The sequence below is a fragment of the Ursus arctos genome, unplaced genomic scaffold (genome assembly GCF_023065955.2).
Source record: "Ursus arctos isolate Adak ecotype North America unplaced genomic scaffold, UrsArc2.0 scaffold_22, whole genome shotgun sequence".
Taxonomy (NCBI): Eukaryota; Metazoa; Chordata; class Mammalia; order Carnivora; family Ursidae; genus Ursus; species Ursus arctos.
The window spans coordinates 55,220,705-55,242,298 of NW_026622897.1; the positions used below are offsets into that span (position 1 = coordinate 55,220,705).

Here is a 21,594-nt window from a genome sequence, read left to right on the forward strand (position 1 = left end):
TTGTTGAGGGGAGGTCTGGTAGGGCACGGTCTAGCGCTCACGGGTAGCTCTCCTCCGAGTAGCTAAGGGTGCCTGTCTGTTAGAGGCAGCTCCTTGGGGAGGTGGCAGGCAGGGGTGGGAGCTGGGGAGGGAGGAGGGGCTGGCTCTTGTTCTTCCTTGCCATCATCGCTTGACTCTGCAGGGCTGGCCATGCTGTGAGGGCTGTGAGGAGCCACAGAGGGAGGTTGGGGTGTCGGAGCTCAGGCCAGATTCTGAGGCCCAGCCAAAGGGGGCTTCCATGCTCGGAGCCCCCAGGAGGCTTCCTTTAGGGGAGCTCTGTTGGTCACCCTGACACAGAAGCTCGGCTTCTTGGTGCTGGGCGCAGAAATGGATAAGTTCTCCTTTGCCCTAGAAGGGCCCCCATTCTCCAGGGAGATAAGAGACTGTATATTGATCACCAAACAGGGGGCAGGAAGCAGAAAAGTGTAGATGGCATCTGTCCTGGCACCCCCAATTTCTCCCAACATGGCTGTCCTCCTGGGTTCCTCCATTCTGTGGGTAGCCATCTTGGGTCAGGTGCTTTCTCCCCGAGTTCTCAAGAGGACTGCCTAGAGGTTGGGGGGAGGAGTGGACAGGAGAGATCGGAGTGGGTGGGGGCCGGAGTGTGCAGGAGAGAGATGGGAAAGAAGCCAGCTGAGACGACTAGGGATTTGGGGTGGGAAAAGACATTGAGACACATGGAGACATGACAGGAAAGCAGCCTGTGACAGAGATGGACGTCAACTAAGGAAGGCATGGAGAGAGGAGAGATCCACTTGGAGAGGTTGGGAGGGACAGGTCCTGAGAGGGACACACAGCTCAGAGGGAAGGGAAGAGGCAGAGAGGGGCTCCAAGACCCTGGAGATCTTGAAGGATGCCCATGCTTCAGAGAAGGGGACACCAAGGCCCACAGAGAGACCCCCAGGCCACACAGGAGACCTAGCACAAGCAGAGTTGGATGACCATATGACCAGTCCCAGTAATACAGCTTGAGTCTTGGGAGGGACTTGACCATTGGGTTTGATGTTATTACGTTCTTCTAGGCCACCAACAGGGGCACTGCGAGGCTTCCTTCCAGAAAGGGAGGGGTGGGCTCTAGGTTCCAGGCAATGGGAGAGCAATAGGAGGGTTTGAAAAGGTGGGAAAAGACACAGAGACTCATGAAGACAAGACAGGAGAGCAGCTTGTGACAGTGACCCTGACCCTCAAGCTGGGCGTCAGTCCCTGCACAGGTAGCATCAGAAGAACTAAGGCCAAGGTCTCTGGCTTCATATAATCCTAGGCATTAGGAAGGAGTTAGAAGTAATTTAGTCTAGACCCTTCCCCTCCCCAAAAAAGTGCAGAAATGCTGATCTAGCCACAGGACTGGCTCCAGAGGAGCCCTGACTCCTAACAGACTCCCCTTTCTTGGTACCTGGAGTGAAGAACTAGGCTGGGGGTGGCCCTGTGGACGGTGCTGACTGGCCCTCTCTCCACCCACAGAGCGGCAGGTAGGGAGCCAGCGAAAGCAAGAAGTCTCCAGCCAGCCAGCCAGCCCTCCTCCTTGAATTAAACCACAGAACCATAGGACTATCTGTTGCAGAGCTGGAAGGACCCATTTTTACTAACGAGGAAACTGAGACCCAGAAGAGGAAAGGAGCCTGCTAAGGTCACAGAATTTCTGTAGTCAGTCTGGGACAGGCCTGGAAATTGCTGCTCTTTTCTACACACCACACATTCTCCCCTGGGGTCTGGGAAATTGCCTGGTTGTTATGTTGATATTTATACTAATGTTTGTTCAAAAAAACCAGAGAGGGCAGGAAATGTGACCTCCTTCACTCCACTCTGAGCCTGGGCTGTGTGTGTGTGTGTGTACTCATGCCTAAATATGTATTTGTGTGTGTGCATTGCATGTACGATTGTGTTTCTGTGTGCGTGCACGTTTGTGTGAGGGCGTGTGCATGTATGTTGGACAGAGACACGTGCATTCTCAGCTGCTCCCACCGATTCTCTCCTCCCTTCACGGAGGCAGCCATGCTGCTCTCTGAGCCCCCACACCATGGGCTTTGGGATCAGAGCTATTTTCTTCCCCAGCTGATGCAGTAGAGGTGAAGTCGCTTTGAGATCTGAGGAAGGTTCCGAGAGGAGGTGGCATTTGAACAAGGCTTGAAGGCCCCTCTGAGAGCCAGGGATGAGAGTGTGCAGTCCCGCACCCCACACCCCCACTCCTGGGGCAGTTGGGGCAGGGCTGGGCCAGGAGGGGGATGGACAGAAGGATGCCAGGCAGAGAGCCTCGGGCGTCATCGGCCACGTCTGCTTCCAGTCCGCTCTGGCCAAGCCTGCAAAGCCCCTTTCTGCCGCTGCTGCCCCAACTCTCCTCAAGTTTCCTTCCCTGTCCCCCTTCCCCACCTTCATCCTGCCCTTAGTCTGAAAAGTCACAGAAAGCTGACCAATCTAAACAAAGGCCAGACAGGCGCCCACCAATTCCAGTAAAGGACAGGTCAGAGCATCCCCCAATCCAAGTAAAGGGCAGGTAGAGGAGCCCACCAATCGGAACAAAGGACAGACTCTCCTCTCTCAGCCCCCCCTCCCCCAGGAAGGAGCTGGAGGCAGACTGGGGCGGGAGATGCAGAGACATGGGCGGCTGACCCGCTCTGCCTGACGTGCTGGCTGACCATAAATGGGACATTGCTTCTCTTTGAATCTCGGTCTCCTCATCCGTCAGATGAGGAGACTTCACTGCCCCAAGCCTCCCCACTCTTCACTCCATCACCTCGGCCCCTCTTCTCCAACTTTCACAGCAGACACACCGCAGACTCCTCCAGAGGCCGAGAACCCCAGGACTCAGCTTGTCTACCCCCCAACCCTTTAGGAACAGGCCCAAACCAGCACCAACTTCGGAGGCCCTGACCTGGGAGCCTCGGCCTGAGGAGCCTGGCTTGGCAGACTTAATTTGGGGATTATCTGGGACGTGAGCTCTTTCTCCCCTTTTAGTCTGCAGAACTGACCTCAAAAGGCCACAGTAGCCTACGTGTATACTGTCTGCACAGCTGTCCCCCGTCCCCACCTTCCACCTTCCTTAGTCTGAAAAGTCGCAGAAAGCTGACCAATCTGAACAAAGGCCAGACAGGCACCCGCCAATTCCAGTAAAGGACGGATCCCTGAGCCCCGGCCCTGTGAGTCCAGAAGGAAATGGCTGCGCCTGTGTGAACCTGTGTGTGCTCCTGGAGGGTGTGCACAGGCGTGCGGGGCGCTTCCGGGAGAGGTGGAGCTCTGCGGCTGTGTGGCCCCGTGTAGGTGGCACTGGGGGTGTGTGAACTGTGATGAAGAGTGCCTAAGGGTTGAAGGACAATCCAATGGGGGGATTCTAATGTTTGGAATCAGCAGCTTCTGATGTCCAAGGGCAGAGACATATCTCTGCGACCAAAATGTGTCCTCATCCTTGAGCAGTGGGAGGGGCCGGAGGGAGCTGGGGTGTGGGGAGAGCAATGGCAAGTGAGTGTTGGGGGGGGAGGTCCGCCGCTGCCACCCACTCCTGGGAACACTGGACTTGGTGGCAGTGGGAATGAGGGGCAAGACCGAAGCCAAGAAGACGCATGGCCGAAAGCAGTAGCTAAAGCCTGGACCCCAGGCTTCTCCTGGACCCCAGCGCAGGACTCCCCTCGGTGCTCTCTCTGAAAAATGGGCTCTGAGTCTGTTCTTGCCCACCCTTAGGGATAGGCAGCTCACCTCCTCCCTCTTTCCTGGTGGCCTCTGCCTATGTGGCGTGGCTCTGCCTAGAAAAGGTCCTTCATCCCACTGGGCCATGGCCAGCCTCCTTCAAACTTATGGGTCTCCAGGTTGTCCCTGGGGCCACAGAGTCCTGTCCCGTTGCTCAGAAGAGCCCGAGAGATTGGAGTCAAAGGTGGAAACCCATGGGTCTGCTCTGCTGTCGACTGGGCATCCCCAGGTTCTCCAGTCTCAGCCACATGCAGGACTTGGTTTCTAGTTTCCTCCTTACATGGGTCATCTGTGAACGAGTCTCATCTTGTCCTTACTTGGGATACAATGCCCTGGGGATGATCTAATCTGCCTGGAGAAGTGGAGAAACTGTCATCTTCCCTATTCGGGTTAACAGATCTTTAATAATATGGCCTGCAGTTTCAGCATTTTAATTTATGACCAGCCACACATACACTATGGGCTCATGCGGAGCTTGTGGTTCACTAAGACCCTCAACCTCACAACATTTTTATGTGAATGGGGGCCAAGTCATGTCTCCTTCCTCCTACAGTTAATCATTCTGCTTTTTGAACACAGACCTGGCCATCCACAGAAAAGAACTTCAAGGGCTAGTGGGGAGGGCATGGCTGAGTGGACAGTATGAGTCATGAGCCTGCCTTGGCCCTGGATCCCCTGTTCCATTACCTTTCTTTTTGATCCCTGTGGCTCAGCCAAGTTAACAGAGTGAGAAGCATGGACCTTTTTTGTCTCTGTTCCGGCTCTCCAAGGACAAGGCCTGTTCCTGGGATGGGAAGGCTGTGAGGCAGTCAAGGCTGACTTCTCCTTCCTCTTCTATCTTGTCAGGGGCTGGCCCAAATGTGTTTCTCCCACCTTGTGGGCTTATTACACCCCTTGGACACTTGCTACTCCCAATACAGGATTCAAATTGGGTTTTTGTTTTGTTTGTTTGCTTATTTTACTTTGTTGTAATATGGAACACTGTGCTTTCCCTACTGTGCCAGAGTTGTCCTTGGCTAAAGGACAAGACACCTGAGTACTAATCTGGACTTGATCTCTTGAGTTACTGTGAGCACTTTGCTAAGCCCCTGACCCTTCTCGGAGCCCCTTTTCCCCATCACTAAGGAGTGGACCTGGACACACTAGGGCCTTAATACTTGTTGGATTCTGAGATTTTAAGATCTTGGGATTCATGTGTCTGAGAATCTTGGGCTCTGGTTTAAGTGGGGAGTTTGTGCTCCTAGCTTCCTGGGCAGATGGGTCTGCCCTGGCCTGCCTGGAAAGAACTCTCACTGCCCTTTCCTCTCTTCCAGGATGCTTTGCTGAGCCTTGGCTCCGTCATCCACATTGCAGGCTTCCAGAGGGCTGTCAAGGAAGCCCTTTCGGCAGTGCTCCCCAAAGTGGTAGGTGCCTTGCCCCATGTTTCCCCCACCCCACAAACCTTTGCCCAGCTCCTTGCTGTACCTCACCAACTCAAATAGAGTTGAGAAAGAAGGAAGAGGCGGGGTCCCTGCCCAGAGGACTCTCATGGGGAAGCGAAGGGTTTGGGTAAGTGTTCTGAGAGGGTGTCCCGAAAGAGAAGGGCTGAAGCTAAGTCCCAAAGAGTGAACTTACACAGGAATTCTGGAATGTCAGAGACAGAAGTGGACTTAGAGCTTCACTGGAAAGATCATGTCTTGAATAATGGAAAGGATTCCCCTAGGATAATAGCTAGAACATAGTGGAGTCAGGTGGGCTTTGGAATATGTAGCAGAAGAGGTTGAGGGTAGACATGCAGAAGAACTTCCCTGATGCCAAGTCCAGGAGGTGCTGGAGCGAGACGCACAGCTTTGTTGAATGTGTCTATGTAAAGGTGAAGTGTCCTGCCTGGAGATAGGAGGCTGGACAAGATGACCTCTAGAAATCTTTAGGCTTCTCTCTGACCTATCCCAGCACCATGGATGATTGCAGACTGGGAGCACGTGCTTGGGCCCATGGTCACCCGGCCCCCTTGGTTGTCTGGGCCCAGAGTGCCTTGGTGAGGGGACTGTGCCCCTCGTGATCTGCCCCAGGCCATTCCTCAACCTGGCTTCGTTGGCCACTACTTACACCTTAGGCAGGAGGATGAGCAAACTGACCCTGAGGCCTGAAGCAGCACCGTCTCAGCTGTCAGCCTGGGGGGGGGGGCGCGTCTGAACCCACTGAAGGAGCACAGAAGACTTCCTGGAGGAGGAGATGCCTCAACGGGGTCCCCATAGCCTGGAATCTCCTCTTGCCTACTCCAGACACCAGCTAAGGGCAGCCTCTGCCAAAATGTGACGCCCCTCACCCACCCCCACCCCTGCAAGTCCACTGTATCTGAATCTGCTTGATTAATGAACCTCCAGAGGCCCAGAGAGGGGGGGAGCCTCACCCAAGGTCACACAGCATGACAGGGACAAATGGGGCTTGGCACCTAAGCATCCCCATTCTCTCCCCTCAGCTCTGCCTTCTCAAACCTTCTAGAAGTTCAGAGCCCAGGAGGAGGGCTAATGAGTGAGCTTTATTGAGCGTGAAATTGGTAGGAAGTGGGTGGTGTGTTGGCGCCCAAAAATAAATCCTCCCAGAGAAGGATGGGACTGAGGCAACATCTGGCCTGGGGTGGAGAAACATCTGGAAAGGAGGGGGTGGAGAGGTTAGCAGGTCAGCATCTGCAAGGCTGCCCTGGGCCCCTCTGGCCATTGAGGCTACCCCGGGAAGGGTAAGGAGGAGGTGACTAGTTAGGTCTTCATAGGCAGGGTGCCTGGTGGTTGTGGTTGTGCCAGTATAGATGCCCTGCACTGGATTAATTGTACCCCCAGAGCTGGGGGCTTGGAAGACAGCTGTAGTCCAGGCAGTCAGGTTCCTGGGACAGTGGGACATGTCTATCTTCACTCATCCGAGAGACCTGTGCGAGCTAAGGGAGCCCTGACTGGGGAGCTGTGGTTTAATTGCAGGGAGGGTCTCAGAACACCCCCTCTCCTGGAGGGGTTCCTCCTCCCCCAACCCACTTCCCCTAGTGGGGACATGAGAGGTGTCATCTGCCCCCAGTGAGGGGTGAGTGAGATGAGAGGTCTCAACTGCCCATAGGGAGTGGGGAGAGATGGGAGGTCTTCTGTGCCCCCAGAGAATAAGAGGGTCTAGCCTGCCCCCAGGGAGTGGGCGGAGGGTTGATGGGAAGGGCCTGCTCTGCCCCTAGGGAGGGGTGAGGAGATGAGAGTGCCTGCCCCCTGAGAAGGGAGGGGAGATGGGAGGGTCTGCTCTGCCTCCCCCCAGAAGGGAGGGGAGATGGGAGAGTCTTCTCTGTCCCTGGGGAGTTGGAGGTGGAGGGGGGAGGGAGATGGGAGGTGTCTGTCCCCGGGAAGTCAGAGTGGGGAATGGGAGGGTTCCAGTCTGCACCCAGGAGGTGGTGGGGGGGGGGGGGAGATGGGAGACCTGCTCTGCCCCAGAGAAGAGAGGGAGCCGGAGGCACGGGTCCCGCCCCCAGGGAGGGGGGAGGGCGGGGCAACGGGGGAGGGTCTCCATTCGCCCCCTCAGTGAGGAGAGCCGCCAGCACCTGGCTCCCTCATCAGCAGCCATTGTGGCAGGCAGCCCCGAATGCAGATGGTGCTGATGTGTCTGCGATGGTTCCCTCCTTCTCTCCAGTAAACTCAGCTAATTTTAACCCGGAGGGCTGAGAGTGAGGGGGTGGGAAGCAGAGGGACATCCGGAAGTGATGAGGATCTGTCCTCCCTGCCTCCCCACTCCCCGTGTAGCGCCTCTCTCTCTGCCACCGCCAGGGTCTCCGTGTGACCCTGGGTGCTGGGGGGTCTCCTAACCTCTTTGGGCCAGCTCCCTCAGGCCCCTCCCAGGCTGCTGCAAGGACTGGAGGACCAGAAGGAGGCAGCATACAGATGAGGAAGGCCTCCCTCCCACTGATTTCTCCATCCCTGAACTCCCCACCAGCCGAGACCCTTCTCCTGAAGGACAGGGTCCTCCGGGACTGGCCTGTGCCTGCCCCCTCACTCCCCTCAGGCCCTATCAACCCCAGCCCACACCACCAATGAACTGGCTCAGGGTCTCTGCAAGTAGGACTGGAACAATTCCTGGGGCTGGGAGGGTGGGGACAGCCAAAGACAACAAGAGTGGCTGGCGGGACTACGGACACTCACAGTGGCTGAAGGGCAAGGCTTCAACTGGATTCCACACTTAAAGCCACACTTACTGTGGGTGGGCCTTCAACACCCAGCTCAGTGTCACCTCCTCCCGAAGCCATCCCTGATAGCATCAGCAGAGAGGAGGGCCCTCCCTCCCCTTCCCAAGAAAACGGTGTCCCTCAGGATACTTAGTTGGGCATGTGGGTGCCCCCAGGTGGGGCACGGCATCTGCTGGGCAGCGCTGACCGTGGGGCACTCACTGAGGCTGTGCTGAAGGCAGTTGGTTATGGATCCCTCAGGTAGCCAGTCCTGCTTGGAGGGGATGTGGCTTTTCACCCATGGGTCACTGAGGGCAACCGCTTCTGCCGAGACATGGCCTGGAGCCAAGGCCAAGACGGCTCTGGGCCCTTCGGGAAGGCACATTGACAAGCTGAAGACTTGACAAGCTTTGGATAGAGCTTTGATCTCACTCTAGGGAGCGATCATTCCAAAATGCACACCTGCTCCTATCTCTCAGCGCTCACAGCAGCCTCCCCCCAGCTCTGTTTCTAGGCCCTGCTGACCCCAAGGCCACCTCCTGTGCCCCCTGCCTCCACTGCCAGTTCCATAAATGCTCTGTGCTCTTTACACTGCTTATCTATGACTCGGCGCAGGCCCACAAGCCATTCTTCCATGCCTCACCCATTCCCCAAATGTGTCTAATTTTCACTGCAGTTACAGCTTTAGGGTCACTTCCTCCAGGAAGTCCTTCTGGCTTGAGTCACAGTATGTGGTTTCTTGTAGAATTGTTTGTGTTTCTGAGGTAGGGGGGAAGCTTCCAGGGCATTCTGAGCCCCTCCTGCCATACAGCCCTGAACGGCCACTCTGTTATGGTTTGCTGAGGCTGGAGTCACAGCAGGGAAATATCTTGGGGTGGGTGGTGGGTGGGATTTGTCTGCAAATCTGAGCCCTTTAGACTCTCTCCCTAGCACTTCAGATTTGGGGTGATAGGGAAAGCCAGCAGGGTGGCTCATGGCTGCCCAGAACCCCTCCAAGAGGAGAGGGTGTAAGTTCATAAAGGAGTTTTTCCACCCTGACTGCAAGTTAGAATCACCCGGGGAGTGAAAACAAACAGACGCGTGAGCCCATGCCAGCGCTGGGACAGGGCAGCTGGAAGGGCTCTCCGCAGGATCTCACGAGTGCCTTCTGTCCTAGGAGACTGTCTACACCTACCTGCTGGATGGGGAGTCCCGGCTGGTGTGTGAGGACCCCCCCCACGAGCTGCCCCAGGAGGGGAAAGTCCGGTGAGCCATTTTGTACCCCATTGTGTCTCCTACAGTCAAGGATCTCAGGCCTGGGGGACCTTCCAAAGTCATCCGGTCTGACTTTCCCCATCTGATCTTGACCTCAGCTTCCCTGCCAACTGGGGTTCCTTGGCTGGGTCACTGGCCCCCCATAGAGGGGAGAAGCAATGTCTTTTCCCGTGTTGTGTTGGGGCAGTGGACAGCACGGGGAAAGTGCGCACTGGTAAGTTTTCTTCTAGAAACCTAGAGAGCTCTTCTAAATTGCTGCACCCTCCTCAGAGCCCAGTCTCAGAAGATCGAGGCTACAGTTCATCATTAGACCGCCAGCAGGCTCTGAGAACTGCCTGGGAGGTTCTCACCGAATCACTGAATGCTGGACCTGTGGGAGCATATGGTGTCAACCCCGTGTCTGAGAGCCGGGAGATCAGAAACGGGGTCCTGCTGTGGGTTCTGAGCCCGATTGCCTGGGTTTAAATCCCACTTTCCGTTTGCTAGCTGTGTAACACAGGGCAAGGTACTCAACCTCTCTGGGCCTCAGGGTTCTTGTTTGTAAATGGCAATAATGATAGTTACTTATCTCAGAGGGTTGTTGCAAGGATTAAATGCGCTTAACACAGGTAAAGCACTTAAAACTGCATCCATTAGAAATGCTAAGTGTCCGGTTTTGTTTTTGTCAGGGCGGAATGTTGGAATCCCTGACTTTAGGCACATGGGGCTCATACTCTATGGTCCCCTGATACTTCTGAGCCTATTGAATTCAGCCTCCTTATCTTCCATCATGAGACGTGTCCAAGGCCACATACCTGGTGTGAGACAGAGCCAGGCCTGGGACGCGGTCTCCTGGCTCCTGGCCATTCAGGGGACAGTCAGGGGAAGTGGAACTCGTCAGATGAGAAAGTGTTGACAGGCAGGAGTGCTGGTCCAAAGGAGGTCAGGCCACAGAGGACATGGTCACTGCCTACTCAGCACTGTAGGGCCACTGTGGGCCCAGGGAGCCCTCGGTCCGGAGCCGAGGGCTGCGCGGGCACCAGTGGGGGTGTTACTAGTCACTCCCAGGGGGGAGCTTTTCCAACAGGCCAAATCGTCCGGGAATATGGCTTTTTCGGCCAGCTGAGGCTGGCAAGACACTCTCCTTTCACAGACCTCGTGGAAAGAATTGCTTTGGGGCTGCCAGAGGTCCCGGCGCTGGGGGTGCTCGTGGTCTGGAGGCCCCTCCCGGCACTTGGGACCCTGGATTCCTGGACGCTGGCCTCTCCCAGCCCTTCCCCATGGGAGGGGCGGTGCCTCTCCAGCAACACAGAGCCTTCATCCTTCCTGTTCTCTCACTTGGTTCCCCTCGGGGATGGGTGGCAGGTGACACTTAGCAACTCCTGACAGCTTCTTCCCTCAAGGGCTGTGTGAACCAAGCCCAGCTGTGCCCACCTCTGGCTTCTACTGTCCCATCTGTAAGACGGCAGATAAGGCTGGCAGGTCTTCGGAATCTTCAGGAAAAAAATGCTTAGAATATCCCCTTTCCTCCTCGGAGCCAGCAGCCCTACCGCTAAGAGCTTTGTTTCATAGGAGCTTGCTCCATCCAGGAAGTTTCCTTCAAGTGGCCTGGGAAGGCCTTCCCGGGAGAGGGAGCAGGACCACCAGGGGCTCAGAGATGGGAGGGGGGCATCCCGCTGTGTTCGCGCTGCCCCTTCTGAGCCCACGAATGCTCCCCTGAGGCTTTCTGCTGTGAGGAAGGGTGGGTGAGGGTGTCTGCGGTCCAGGCATCTTGGAGAGGTCTCAGATCATCTGCACCTCTCAGGATCCCCCAACCACCGCCTCCCCCCTTCAGATTCAGTAAAGCTTTCGGAAAAGAAGGAAAAGAAACGGGGGGCGGGGGGGGGGAAGGCAATTAAAAGTGAATGTTCCAATGCAATTAGCCCAGAGTTCAGCGGAGATGGAGAGGTGAGTGCCTACTGGGAGACGGGGCTCAGAAATCCCAGGAAGAAGCTAGCAAGGGGCAAGGGGCTCAGAAATCCCAGGAAGAGGCTAGCAAGGGGCAAGGGGCTCAGAAATCCCAGGAAGAGGCTAGCAAGGGGCAAGGGGCTCAGAAATCCCAGGAAGAGGCTAGCAAGGGGCAAGAGGCGTGAGGCAGCCCGTGTCCCAGGGGACACAGAGATCAAAGCTCATTCAGGCCAGCGAGGATTAGGGGTGAAGGTTTAGGTCAGTTCTCTCTTCTGCAGTCTGTGCTCTGCCACACCCTCCACCCCCATGTCTGGTGCTGAGTCCACCTCCAAGGCCAGGGCTAAGACCCAGCTAGGAAGAGCACTGGAATGGGAGTCAGGTAGGCCTGGAGTCTAGCCCGGCCCCCTCCCTGCCTCCCTGTGTCCACTTCCAAGCCTGTTTTCTTCTCCCTAGAACAGAGATAACAGTAGCACCTGTCTTTTGATGCGATGAGATCATGGATGCCCAGTGCTCCGCCCAGTGTCCGGCCCAAGTCTGAGCTCAGTGGTTGCTAGTTGCCCTCCACCCCCAAGTCCCAATTCACTCATTGGGGTAACCTTGAGAAAATTACTTCCCTTCTGGCTTTAGGCTTTTTCTATAAAATGGGCGAGGCTGGGTCTTTCCACTGGTGACCTCTGTGATTCTGGCCCCAGCGGGAGACGGGGGCAGCTGCCTCAGGCTAAGGTGGGACCTGAGGCTCTGGCTGTGCCCAGTGGAGGCGGCCTGGCTCCAGGAAACCCTGGAGGGCTGCCAGGGCTGGGAAACAGCAGCAGGTGTGAATAGAGGTAGGTCATAAAGACAGATAAGGCCCAGAGGAAGAGGACAGACTCAGTGTGGTGTGACGGCAGCAGGGCAGACAGTCCAGGGGGGATGGGGAGGCCCCTCCTGCCACTGCCCCCTCCCCTCTGTGGGCTCACAGGTACCTAGGTTCATCCCCACAATGTGTTTTGGGTTCGCTACCCCCTCATGCGGGCTCACGCCCTCTTCTCCCGAGCAGAGTCCTTCCCTGTGCACTCCATCACAACCCGCCACATTTCCCTCATCCCCGACGGCCCAGCTGGAGGCGCTCTAGGAGGTCTGCCCCATAGATTCCCCAGCACTAAGGAGGATCCAGCTTCCAGAAAAGGTGTCTGGGCCTTGGTGGCCTCCCTCAGGGATGGGTCTTTCCACAAGAAGAACTGTGGGCTGGGAGTCAGGAGACCTGGGATCCAGGAGGGCGTGGCTGCGACCCCCAGGCCACGGGATTGCTCTGAGCCTCTGCCCGCTCCTGGGAGACAGTTAAGATGGAACACTGCAGTGTGTGAGGGCTGGTCCAGCTCTGAATTCTAGGGGCTGGAGGGGAGAGCCTCCTGGAAGGCTGCCTGCAGGAGGGCCCTCCTGAAATCTTCGTCTCCCTCATGTTGGTGCCCCCTCAATTTCCCAGCCTATTTCAGTCCCCAGCCCTGCTGCCTTCCTCTTCTCACTGCGTCTCCTGCCATCTTGAAGCCTCTCATTACCCGCTGCTGGGTGCGGTGAATTCTGGGGCCTTTTAGCTGCGATGGGGACACCACCGCCCACAGCAGCAAAGCTGCTTGTCTCCCTCTGCTGCCATCTGGGGGTCCCAGGTCCCAACCTTGAGAAATTTCTTCCTCAGAGCTGACCTGTCCTCTTTCACTGCAGAATCAGTGTGTTCCTCTGATTTGTGTCAAGGGACACAGGGAATAGTCTGTTCCCACCTCTGGAGTCTCACATTCTGGCAGAGGGAAGGGGAGAGGAGGGTCCAGGTCCTGGCCTGAATCATAATTTGTCTCCCAGGGAGATGAAAAGTCAGAGCCACCTTGAGGCCCTGGGAGGTGGGGGGGGGGTGGGGTGCTCAATAAAGGGGATGGGCCTCACCAAAGAAGGGGCTCAGAGGAGTGGAAGGGGGCCTGGGCACTCAGCTCTTTCCAGGCCATTGACCCTCCCAACAGAGAGCCTTTTTCTCTACCCTTGCCACTAAACAAATAATTGTTAAAGGGATGGAACCGTCATAAAGTCCACGCCCGTTCCTCTCCCCACTCTGTGCCCATCTGTCTTTATCGTCACTGGGGCAGCCATGACCACCCAGGCACCAGGGCTGCATCATTAGCCTTCAACCTGGACAGCTGGCCCCTGGGCGTGGAGTCCCCTCACCCCCCACCATCAGCCCGGCAGCTGGGGTAGGAAGACGGAGGAGACAGGAGGGGAGATGAGGCAGGGCAGAGGGTCCTCAGTTGAGGGAGGAACCACTGGGGTGTGAGTGCAGACAAAGCCCCCACCCCTATCTGGGTTGGGGTGACTCAGCCTGGGCATTTCCCTTCCCCTTACGGTCTGTGGGTGTCTTTAAAACCTCCAGGAGGCGACAGTTCTGGGAAGGGTGGCAGCAGAAGAAAAGGGCTTGCATGGGCATGGGCTGGGGTGAGCATGGCCCAGCACAGACCTGCCCAGGACTGTGGGTTGGGCAGGTTGCAGAGTCCCCTTGGAGGCCCCAGTGCTCTGTGAGAGATCTGGGCTCAGTCAAGGTTGATATGTCCAGCCCGGCTTCTCCTCTGCTGTCTGGGGACCACTGAGCCTAGACGCCCTCACTGCCAGGATGTTTCCAGTCTCTCAGATGCTCCCTCTCTAGTGAGAGTTTTACCCAGCAGCTGACCCGATCAGGCTGAAAACAAACCTGACCCTCAGTTTCCCCTACTCAAGTCCGTCTTGGGGCTCCCTCTGCCCTCAGGATAATGCCCAGCTCCTCAGGGCCCTCTCCAGCCTTACTCTCTGCTGTCCAGCCACACTAACCTCCTTGCAGTCAGGCCAGCTAGCAGACACACATTCTTTCTCTCCTCTGAGCCTCAACACATGCAGTTCCCCCTGCTTGCACATCCCTTCCTGTCTGCCTTGATAACCTCTGCATGTTCTTTAAGACCCAACTCAGCATGCCTCCTCCAGGAAGCCTTCTCTGACACTAATTCCGTGTGGGACAGTTGTGAGATGCATGGGAGGTGATTCACCCATTGGATGGGGGAGGCGAGGAAGAGGGAGGCAGCTAGTACAGTTTGTGGGCAGGCTACAAGGGACCCGGTGGGTGGTTGTGCCACTCTGTGTGGTGGAGAGAACAAGTTCAGGTTGGGACTGGGTGCTTGGACAACGTCAGGGACATCCAGGCTTCCAGGAGGCCTTTGGGTGTCTCGGGTCTGGAGTTCATGAGAGTGGGGGCTGGAGATTTATGAGGCCATGAGCACAGAGGAGGGAGTTTTGTGTAGAAGAGAAGAAAAGCTGAGGGCAGACTCCTTTGTCAGGCTCCCTGGGTGGAGAGGGGGGCGAGCCCCAGGCCAAGGCAGCCTCTTGTCAGAGCAGGGGGTGCGGCAGGGGGGGAAACGGGGAGTGAGGGGTCAGTAGGACTAAGCCGCAGCACTTACCGACCAGCAACATAGGGACCAGCGCCACCTTGTGGTTGCCCAGGAACGAGCCCGCAGCAAGCCGAGTGGCTGGGTGGGTTCAACAAGAGGGGGTTTGGCTGCGAGTCACCAAGCGGGCCCCTGCCTCCAGGAAGCCCAGTCTTTAGCAGTTTAGTCATCAGGAAACGTGGCTGCATTGCCCTCCTGCCGCCCTGGATTCCTATGCCTTCCTGGGATGATTGGCACAGTTGGAGAGCGCAGAGCCGGAACCTAGCACTCCGGGAGCCCAATGGTCTGGGGTGTGAGGGCTGGAAGGCAGGAGACACCACTGGTTCTTGTAGATTCTGAATCAAGAGGCCAGGAGTGAGTGCATCCAGTTTAGATGCTGCATGACCCTTACCAAGATGCCCAGCCTCTCTGTCTTCGATTTCTCCAGAGGCTGTGACCTCGTGATCAGGAGACTTGCAGGCCACCCCCTCTCTTTTCGATATCTGGCCTTTGCTTGGCTCCCCTTAGTGACCTCACATGCACACCCTGGCGTCCCAGCCCCCCACGCTTCTCTCCTCTTCAGGCCAGGCAGTTCCTACAAACACAATTAAGTGGAGGCAGCGTGAGGGATGAGGAACCCAGGACAATTAATCATCGGGGAGGGACAGTTTGCGAAAAATCAAGCACTTAATTAAGCAGGAAGAGCTAGAGGCCAGGGGAAGGGTAGTATGTGTGGTGAGGGCAGATAGAAACTCATTCTTCCTACACCACCTGCCCTCCCACCCCTCCATCACACCTATACCCATTCATACCAATCCTGTTGGAAGCTCACACCCCCTCAGGTCTTTAGGAAGGTTCGAGCACACTAGTTAAGACTATGGGCTCTGGTGCCAACTGCCTGGGTTCAAATCCCGACTCTGCCACTTATTAGCCATGGGACCTTGGATAGGTTCTTAACCTCCACCTGAAAATGGAAATGATGATAATACTGAATTCATGGATTGTTGGGAATTCCGAGTTAATCTACATGCATTGCTTGGACTGTGCATGGCACGTAGGGAACGTAGGATAAACTTTAGTTATGACAATCACCTCTGCAGTCCTCCTGTGCTAAGAACTGCAAGTTGCTCTGAATGTTTTCTTTTTCTTTTTTCTTTTAATTGAAGTATAGTTAACATGCAGTATTTACACTAGTTTCAGGTGTATAGAATGGCTTTCTGAGGATGGAGATGGTTAGGATTCTACTCTCCTCCACACTCTTTCGCCCTGGGAGGCTCAGGGAAGTAGGTCACTTGCCCAGGTCAAGTAGTAGCCACAGCAGGATTTAACGTAGGCAGCCTAGCTCTGAGCCCTTTACTTGCTCTGGGGGACCTGCGCTGGGCCCCAGGGTACCAGCAAGGGGCACCAGAGGCCAGACTGTGGCTGCCTGCCCCTCTACAAGGTGTGTCAGGGTCCCCATCTCTTTTATTTCTGTCCTCCTCATGGCCACCCTACAGCAGGTCAAATTGTCTAGATCCTTGCAGATGTGCGGGTCTAGCCTGCTGTGTGTCCCCAGGTCGGGGCCTGCTGCTTTTTGCCCCAGGGACTGAGAGGTGGGATGGCATCTTCTTTTCAGAGAAGCTGTGGTCTCCCGGAAGCGGCTGGGCTGCAGCGGACTGGGCCCCGCAGACCTGCCGGGGAAGCCCTTGGCCAGGCTGGTGGCTCCACTGGCTCCTGACACCCAAGGTAAGGGCTGGGAACTGGGCAGGGACAGGGAGGGACTGTGCCCCTGCTCCCTAGATCACATCTGTCTTCTCTCCCTGTCTTCATCTCTGTCTCCTTCTTTCTCTTGCTCTGCGTCTCCAGCAATCCCTCCATCTAATTCTCTATTGTGCTACTAACCTCTCTGAGCCTCAGTTTCCTGATCTGTAAAATGGGGATGAGAGAACCTACCTTGAGGGGGTGTTTTGAGGAGGAGCAAATGAGATAAGGCATGTTAAGGGCCTGGCACACGCGAAGGCTCAGTGGCCAATGGCTGCAGTGACCGTGCGCTTGTGTCTGTTGCTAGATGGGCTGTGTTGTTGTCATGCTCTCTCTGTCACTGTCTCTGTTTTTCTTTCTCTTCCTCTCCACACCCCCTGTCCGCCATGTCTCTCCGCCTCGTGTCTCAGTCTCTCCAGGTCTCTGTCCTCTGTCTCGATGTGGAAAGTGCACAAGACTGGGAGTCAGGAGACCTGACTTGCTGTGTGATCTTGGGCAAGTCACTTCCCCTTTCTGGACCTCAGTTTCCCAATCTATAAAATAGGGGTGCTCAGCCTTCCCTGCCTCTTACCCTCTCAGGGTTGCTTGGGGGGGGCTCACAGAAGAGTTGTGAAGTGAGGGGGCTTCCTTCCATGAGGGACATTGCTGTGTGGTTGTTCTGTTGCTGCCTCAGGACCCCCCATCTCTCTGGGTCTCTGGGTCTCTCTGCGTCTCTGTGCCAGCCTCTCTGTCTGTGTCTTTGTCTCCCTCCCTGGGGCTTGGCTTTGTATCTCTGAGCCTCATTGGCCCCGCAGGACCACCTCATTGCCCTCTCCCCCTCAGTGCTGGTCATGCCGCTGGTGGACAAGGAGGCTGGGGCTGTGGCAGCCGTCATCTTGGTAAGAACAGTGTGGGGTGGGACGGGGGAGAGAGGAACAGGGAGGAACAGGGAGGAACAGCGGATGGAGCCTGTCTGGTGTGTGTGTGTCTGTGTGTGTGTGTGTGTGTGTGTGTGTGTGTGTGTGTAGAGCAAGCTGGGCTGGAGTGGGGAAAATGGGGGTCTGGGAGGACTCTGGGCTTCTCCCACACCCCAGCCCTCCGCCCTACCTTGAATGGTCAGGACGAAGTCATCGGCCCAGTCAGCAATGGTCAGACATGTATAAGCTCCACTCTCAGCCCCATCGGAGCTGTCGGTGCAACCCCGACCTTGCTTCCTCTTCTGCATCCTCCCCACTGGCTGAGGGGCAGGGGGCTGTGTCCACAGAAGGCCCGAGAGACACTGAGGAAGGATGCATGGACATGGCGCAGACAAATAGTGTGGGAAGGCCAGTCAGATTCCCGTGGCTGGAGCTCAGGAGCATGAGAGGAGGCCCACCGGGAGGGGCGGCCTGGGAAAGCATCCAGCTCCACGGTGGAGGCTGGTGCCGATGGGCGGCCTTCCTGGAGGGGGGGATGGAAGGGAAGGGGCTTCAGCTGCAAGGAGGGGATGCGCTGCCGGGAGCGGGGAGGGGGTGGGGGCGGGGCAGGCAGGTAGGGAACCCAGGCCGGGGCGCCCCCTGCCCTCTGCTGCCCCCTGGCGGAGCTCACCGGCTTTCTGCTCCACCGGCCGGGCTTGGCTGAGCCCTATTGGGGCTGGTTCAGCCGCTCTTTCAGGCTCTTCTCCCAGATGGAGGTGGGCATTCAAAATCATTGTCCTGTCCTAGGAACCGAGGGTTGGCGCCCCCAAATGGCCATTATTGGGGATCTGCTTCACCAAGGCAGCCACAAACTCAATAAGGCGCAGACCCGGGGGCAGACAGATGAAGAGGGGGTCCTCGTGCGCCCGTGGGACTCCTCCCGAGCTCATTAAACCAGAATTAAAGGTTTCTGAGGCGCCTGACCTTTCCGGAGCTGCTGGCGGGGGAGGGCCGTGGGAGTGGGGGGCGGCCGCGGGGAGAGGAGGGGAGAGGAGAGGAAGGAAGGAGTGCTTGGCTTGGTCTCCTCGGCGCCCCATCTGCCTGACTGAGGGAGCCGCCGGCCCCTTGGTTTCTCCCGCAAGCTGCTCCCCCACCCCCAGCTTCTGTTCCCGCAGGGGACGGATCTGCTGTTGGCACTGAGTTCCCAGCACGGCTTCCCTCCCTCTCTTGGTCCCAATCTGTGCCAGAGCTGGTGGCTTGGAAGAGGACCAGGGCTAGGGGCCATGTGCAGAGGTGGGCAGTGGGAGGTGGTAACTCGGTTGCCCACCTCTGTTAAGGGAGAAGAGTCTGGGGGTGCCAGGTTCCTGAGAAGGATTTCCTGGGGTGGGGCCATGAGGGCTGGGTCAGGAGGGAAGCAACTCCAGCAAGAGGGGGACTTTTGGAGTTTGTTCGTCCTGCCCGCATGACGCCTGCTCACCTGGGCTCAGGTTGGGACAGGAGGCCAGGTTTCCACCTTCACCTAGGAGGGATGGGAGAAAGGCCTGTGTGTATATGTGTGTCGAGTGCTGCTGAGGCCGAGGGGGCTGCCGTTACTTCAATTTAGCGCAGGCTAGCAAACCCTGCTCTGGGCATCCAGGCTGGGCGCTGGGGCAGAGGGAGGAGTGAGACCCATTTGTGCCTTCTAGAAGCTCCACCTGGGGGAAGGCCAGCACAGCCTCAGACTACCACTGGCCAAATGAAATAAATGCTGCTAGCAGGTGCTCTGGTGGCGGAGGCTGGAGCACCAAGGGTGCCTCACAGTGGAGGCAGCATTTGAGTGGGGCTTTGGGGCACAGGTAGGAGGTCGACAGGCAGAGAAGAAGGGAAAGGATATTCTAGGTGGAGTGAACAGCGTGAGGCAAGAAGGGTGGGGAGAAGGGTGGTTGAAAGGAGTGATCCCGGTGAGGCTGGGCTGTGGGGTGCACGCTGCTGAGCAAGATGCCCCCTGGGGCTCTGGCTGCCGGAAGTTCCCAACAACTCGATGCCCACCTCCTCAAAGACCCTGGGCAGCTCCTTTTTTTTTTTTTTTTTTTTTAAGAGCTCTTGAAAGGTACTTGAATTATTCACAGTCTGCCTCTCCTCCAAGCCTGTGCCTCAGGTAGAAATATACTTCCCCGGGACACCCCTCTCCCCGATGCATACACATCAGAGAGACCCTGCCCAGCTGGATCTCACACGCTTGCAGAGACGGCACAGGCCGCCCCGACCTCCCAGCTGCAACCAGATCCTGAGGGCAGAGGGTACAAAGGGTAAAGGAGGGGTGCCGCAGGGCAGATATTTGGGGAGGGCTGACTCACCGGCTCCACCCTCCACAAGCCCCATTCCTCTCTCTGAGTCTCTGCTCTGGGTATCCCTTTATCCACCCTTCCATTTGTCCGTCCATCCTCGGCCCCATCCAGCAGCTGAAGGCCTGCTTGTGGGGCATGGCCAGGCACGGTGTGCTAGGTGCTGGAAACAACACCGTGACTGACCCCGGCCTTCACAGACCACGCGGTCTGGAGGGCTCGGGAGACAGCATCAAACGAGTGAGTGAGATGAGGGTAGAATTGCAAACGATAGCAAGTGCTGGCAAGGAAACAGGGAGCCCTGCAAGGAGCGTTGGGGCCTGACGGAGCTGCGGTCAGTGGAGGGCTCTCTGAGGAATCTGCCCGCCAGGTGCAGGGCTGCGTGGCGGAGGGCTGGGCCTCTGCGGCCTGCCGCTCAAGGTGCCTTGATTGCAGATTGTTCTTGCGCAAAGAGTCTTCAGCTCTGTTCTTCAGTTCGGGGATAATAAGTCCCAGGAGTGGGCGGCCCATGGTCTCTGGCATTTGATGCGTGATTTGTGCCCGTTCTTCCCCCCGGCTGTGTCAGCCACACCAGCTCCTTACACGAGCGTGACGTGTTCATGCAATTAGCCATGTCGAGCTTGGTGACAGTGAGGGGTGAGGGCCGGGCTGGGCTTTCAACCTTCTCTACAGCACCAGTGCCCACTACTGAGTGTTCCCACTGGGCCCCAGACACACTCCCTGATTAGCAAGAGCGGGCTGCAAGTCTGTGTTCCTGTGGGTGAGCAGAAAGCCATGCGTGAGTGCTGGTGATTGCATGTTTGCGTGTGGGGGGCAGGAGTGTGTGCGTGAACACAAGTACCCCGCGTACAGGTAGAAAGTGCGCATATGGGTGGTGTATATGCCGTGAGTGTGGGCGTGTGGCTGCCTTGGAGTCTGGGACTAGACGCTGCGTGTGCACACGCCAGAGCATCTCCATGGCAAAGTGAGCGTAGGGGCGGTTCTGAGGGTTTGCAGGAGAGTGTATGTGGGCTTGTGCACATGGTGGGTGGGGATGGGCTGAGGCATCCCAGGAGCATGCGCTGGGGGGGGGGGGTCCAGTGGGTACAGGAGGATCTCCTTGTCTCTGGCCTTCTGAAGCTCTCATGCAGTCTCCCAGCTCTCTGTTGGCACCAGGCTGTATCGCCAACCCAGGAACTGGTTGTCCCCACAGCCCTAGAAGGGCCCCAATCTTTCCTTTTCCTGAGAGATGGGTCCAGGTGGAAGGATCAAGAAGGATAACCTCCCCCATCTACTACCAGTAAAATATCAACATGTTTATGGAAGCCAACACAAATGAACCAGCCCCCAGCCTCTTTCAACCACCACCACCCACCCGCCCCCCGTCCTGTGGGAGTCATGGATGGCGGCACTATGCCCAGAGCTTAGCCTTCAGCACCATCTTTGGTCCACAGATGCTAACGTCTGCTGTGGATCCCCAGTACGATTAAGCTACAGTCCAATCCCTTCGCCTTGTACTCAAGATTCTTCCCCCTGTGGCACCGTGGATCCTACCCCCGCCCTGGTCCTCCTAGCCCCATGCCACCTACTAGCCAGCCCTGCCATGACACCCCTGCTTGCAGCGTCCCCTCTCTTCCGCCCCATACTTCGGTGCCAGTTCTCGAAGCCTCCCCGATGCCCTCCCCCTCTGAGCCCCCCCAACCCTTAGGTTCCCATCCACACAGTCTGCCCTCTCCTACTTCCTCAGGTATGAGGTTCTGCACCCCACCAATTGCATCCCCCACTCCATCCTGCCCCAGCCAGACTGTGAGCTTTCTGAGAACCTGCTGGGCTCCTCCTCTCCATCTGCTCCAGGCAGGGGACCTAGAGCAGAGGCGGGCGGGGGCTGCTGCGTGGGGAGGGAGTATAAAGGAGGGACCCCAGTGCAGACACTGTGGGGAGCCCTGCAGGTGGTGAGCAGCCCCCGAGTAGGCACAGGAAGCTGGTGACGCAGGTGGGGAGCCTGGCTGGCAGGGCCTGCAGTGGGCTCCCAGGCTGCCACCCCTCCCTCTCGCTCGCGCATTTTTCTTACCAAGCATGCAAGCAGGGGTGGGGGAAGAGTGTAGAAGGTGGGCTAAGGGTATTCCTCGTGATTGACTGACACGGGGAAGTTGGAGAGGGACAGGATGATGGAGGTTGAGGTGTGGGAGGGCTGAGAG

The 21,594-nt window shown here is 57.1% G+C and overlaps 1 protein-coding gene across 4 annotated transcripts in view; it reads left to right on the plus strand.

Annotated features, from left to right (window-relative positions):
• The window catches only part of PDE2A (phosphodiesterase 2A), a 92,714-nt gene that overhangs the window by 55,609 nt on the left and 15,511 nt on the right, over positions 1-21,594 (plus strand). For 3 of the 4 annotated variants that reach the window (XM_026518030.4, XM_026518028.4, XM_026518029.4), the window contains 4 exons: positions 5,031-5,120; positions 9,045-9,133; positions 16,094-16,203; positions 17,041-17,096. In XM_026518030.4, the coding sequence (XP_026373815.2) occupies positions 5,031-5,120; positions 9,045-9,133; positions 16,094-16,203; positions 17,041-17,096 (345 nt within the window). The remainder of the gene's footprint in view (positions 1-5,030; positions 5,121-9,044; positions 9,134-16,093; positions 16,204-17,040; positions 17,097-21,594) is intronic. The other variant, XM_057316589.1, reaches the window with a different exon arrangement.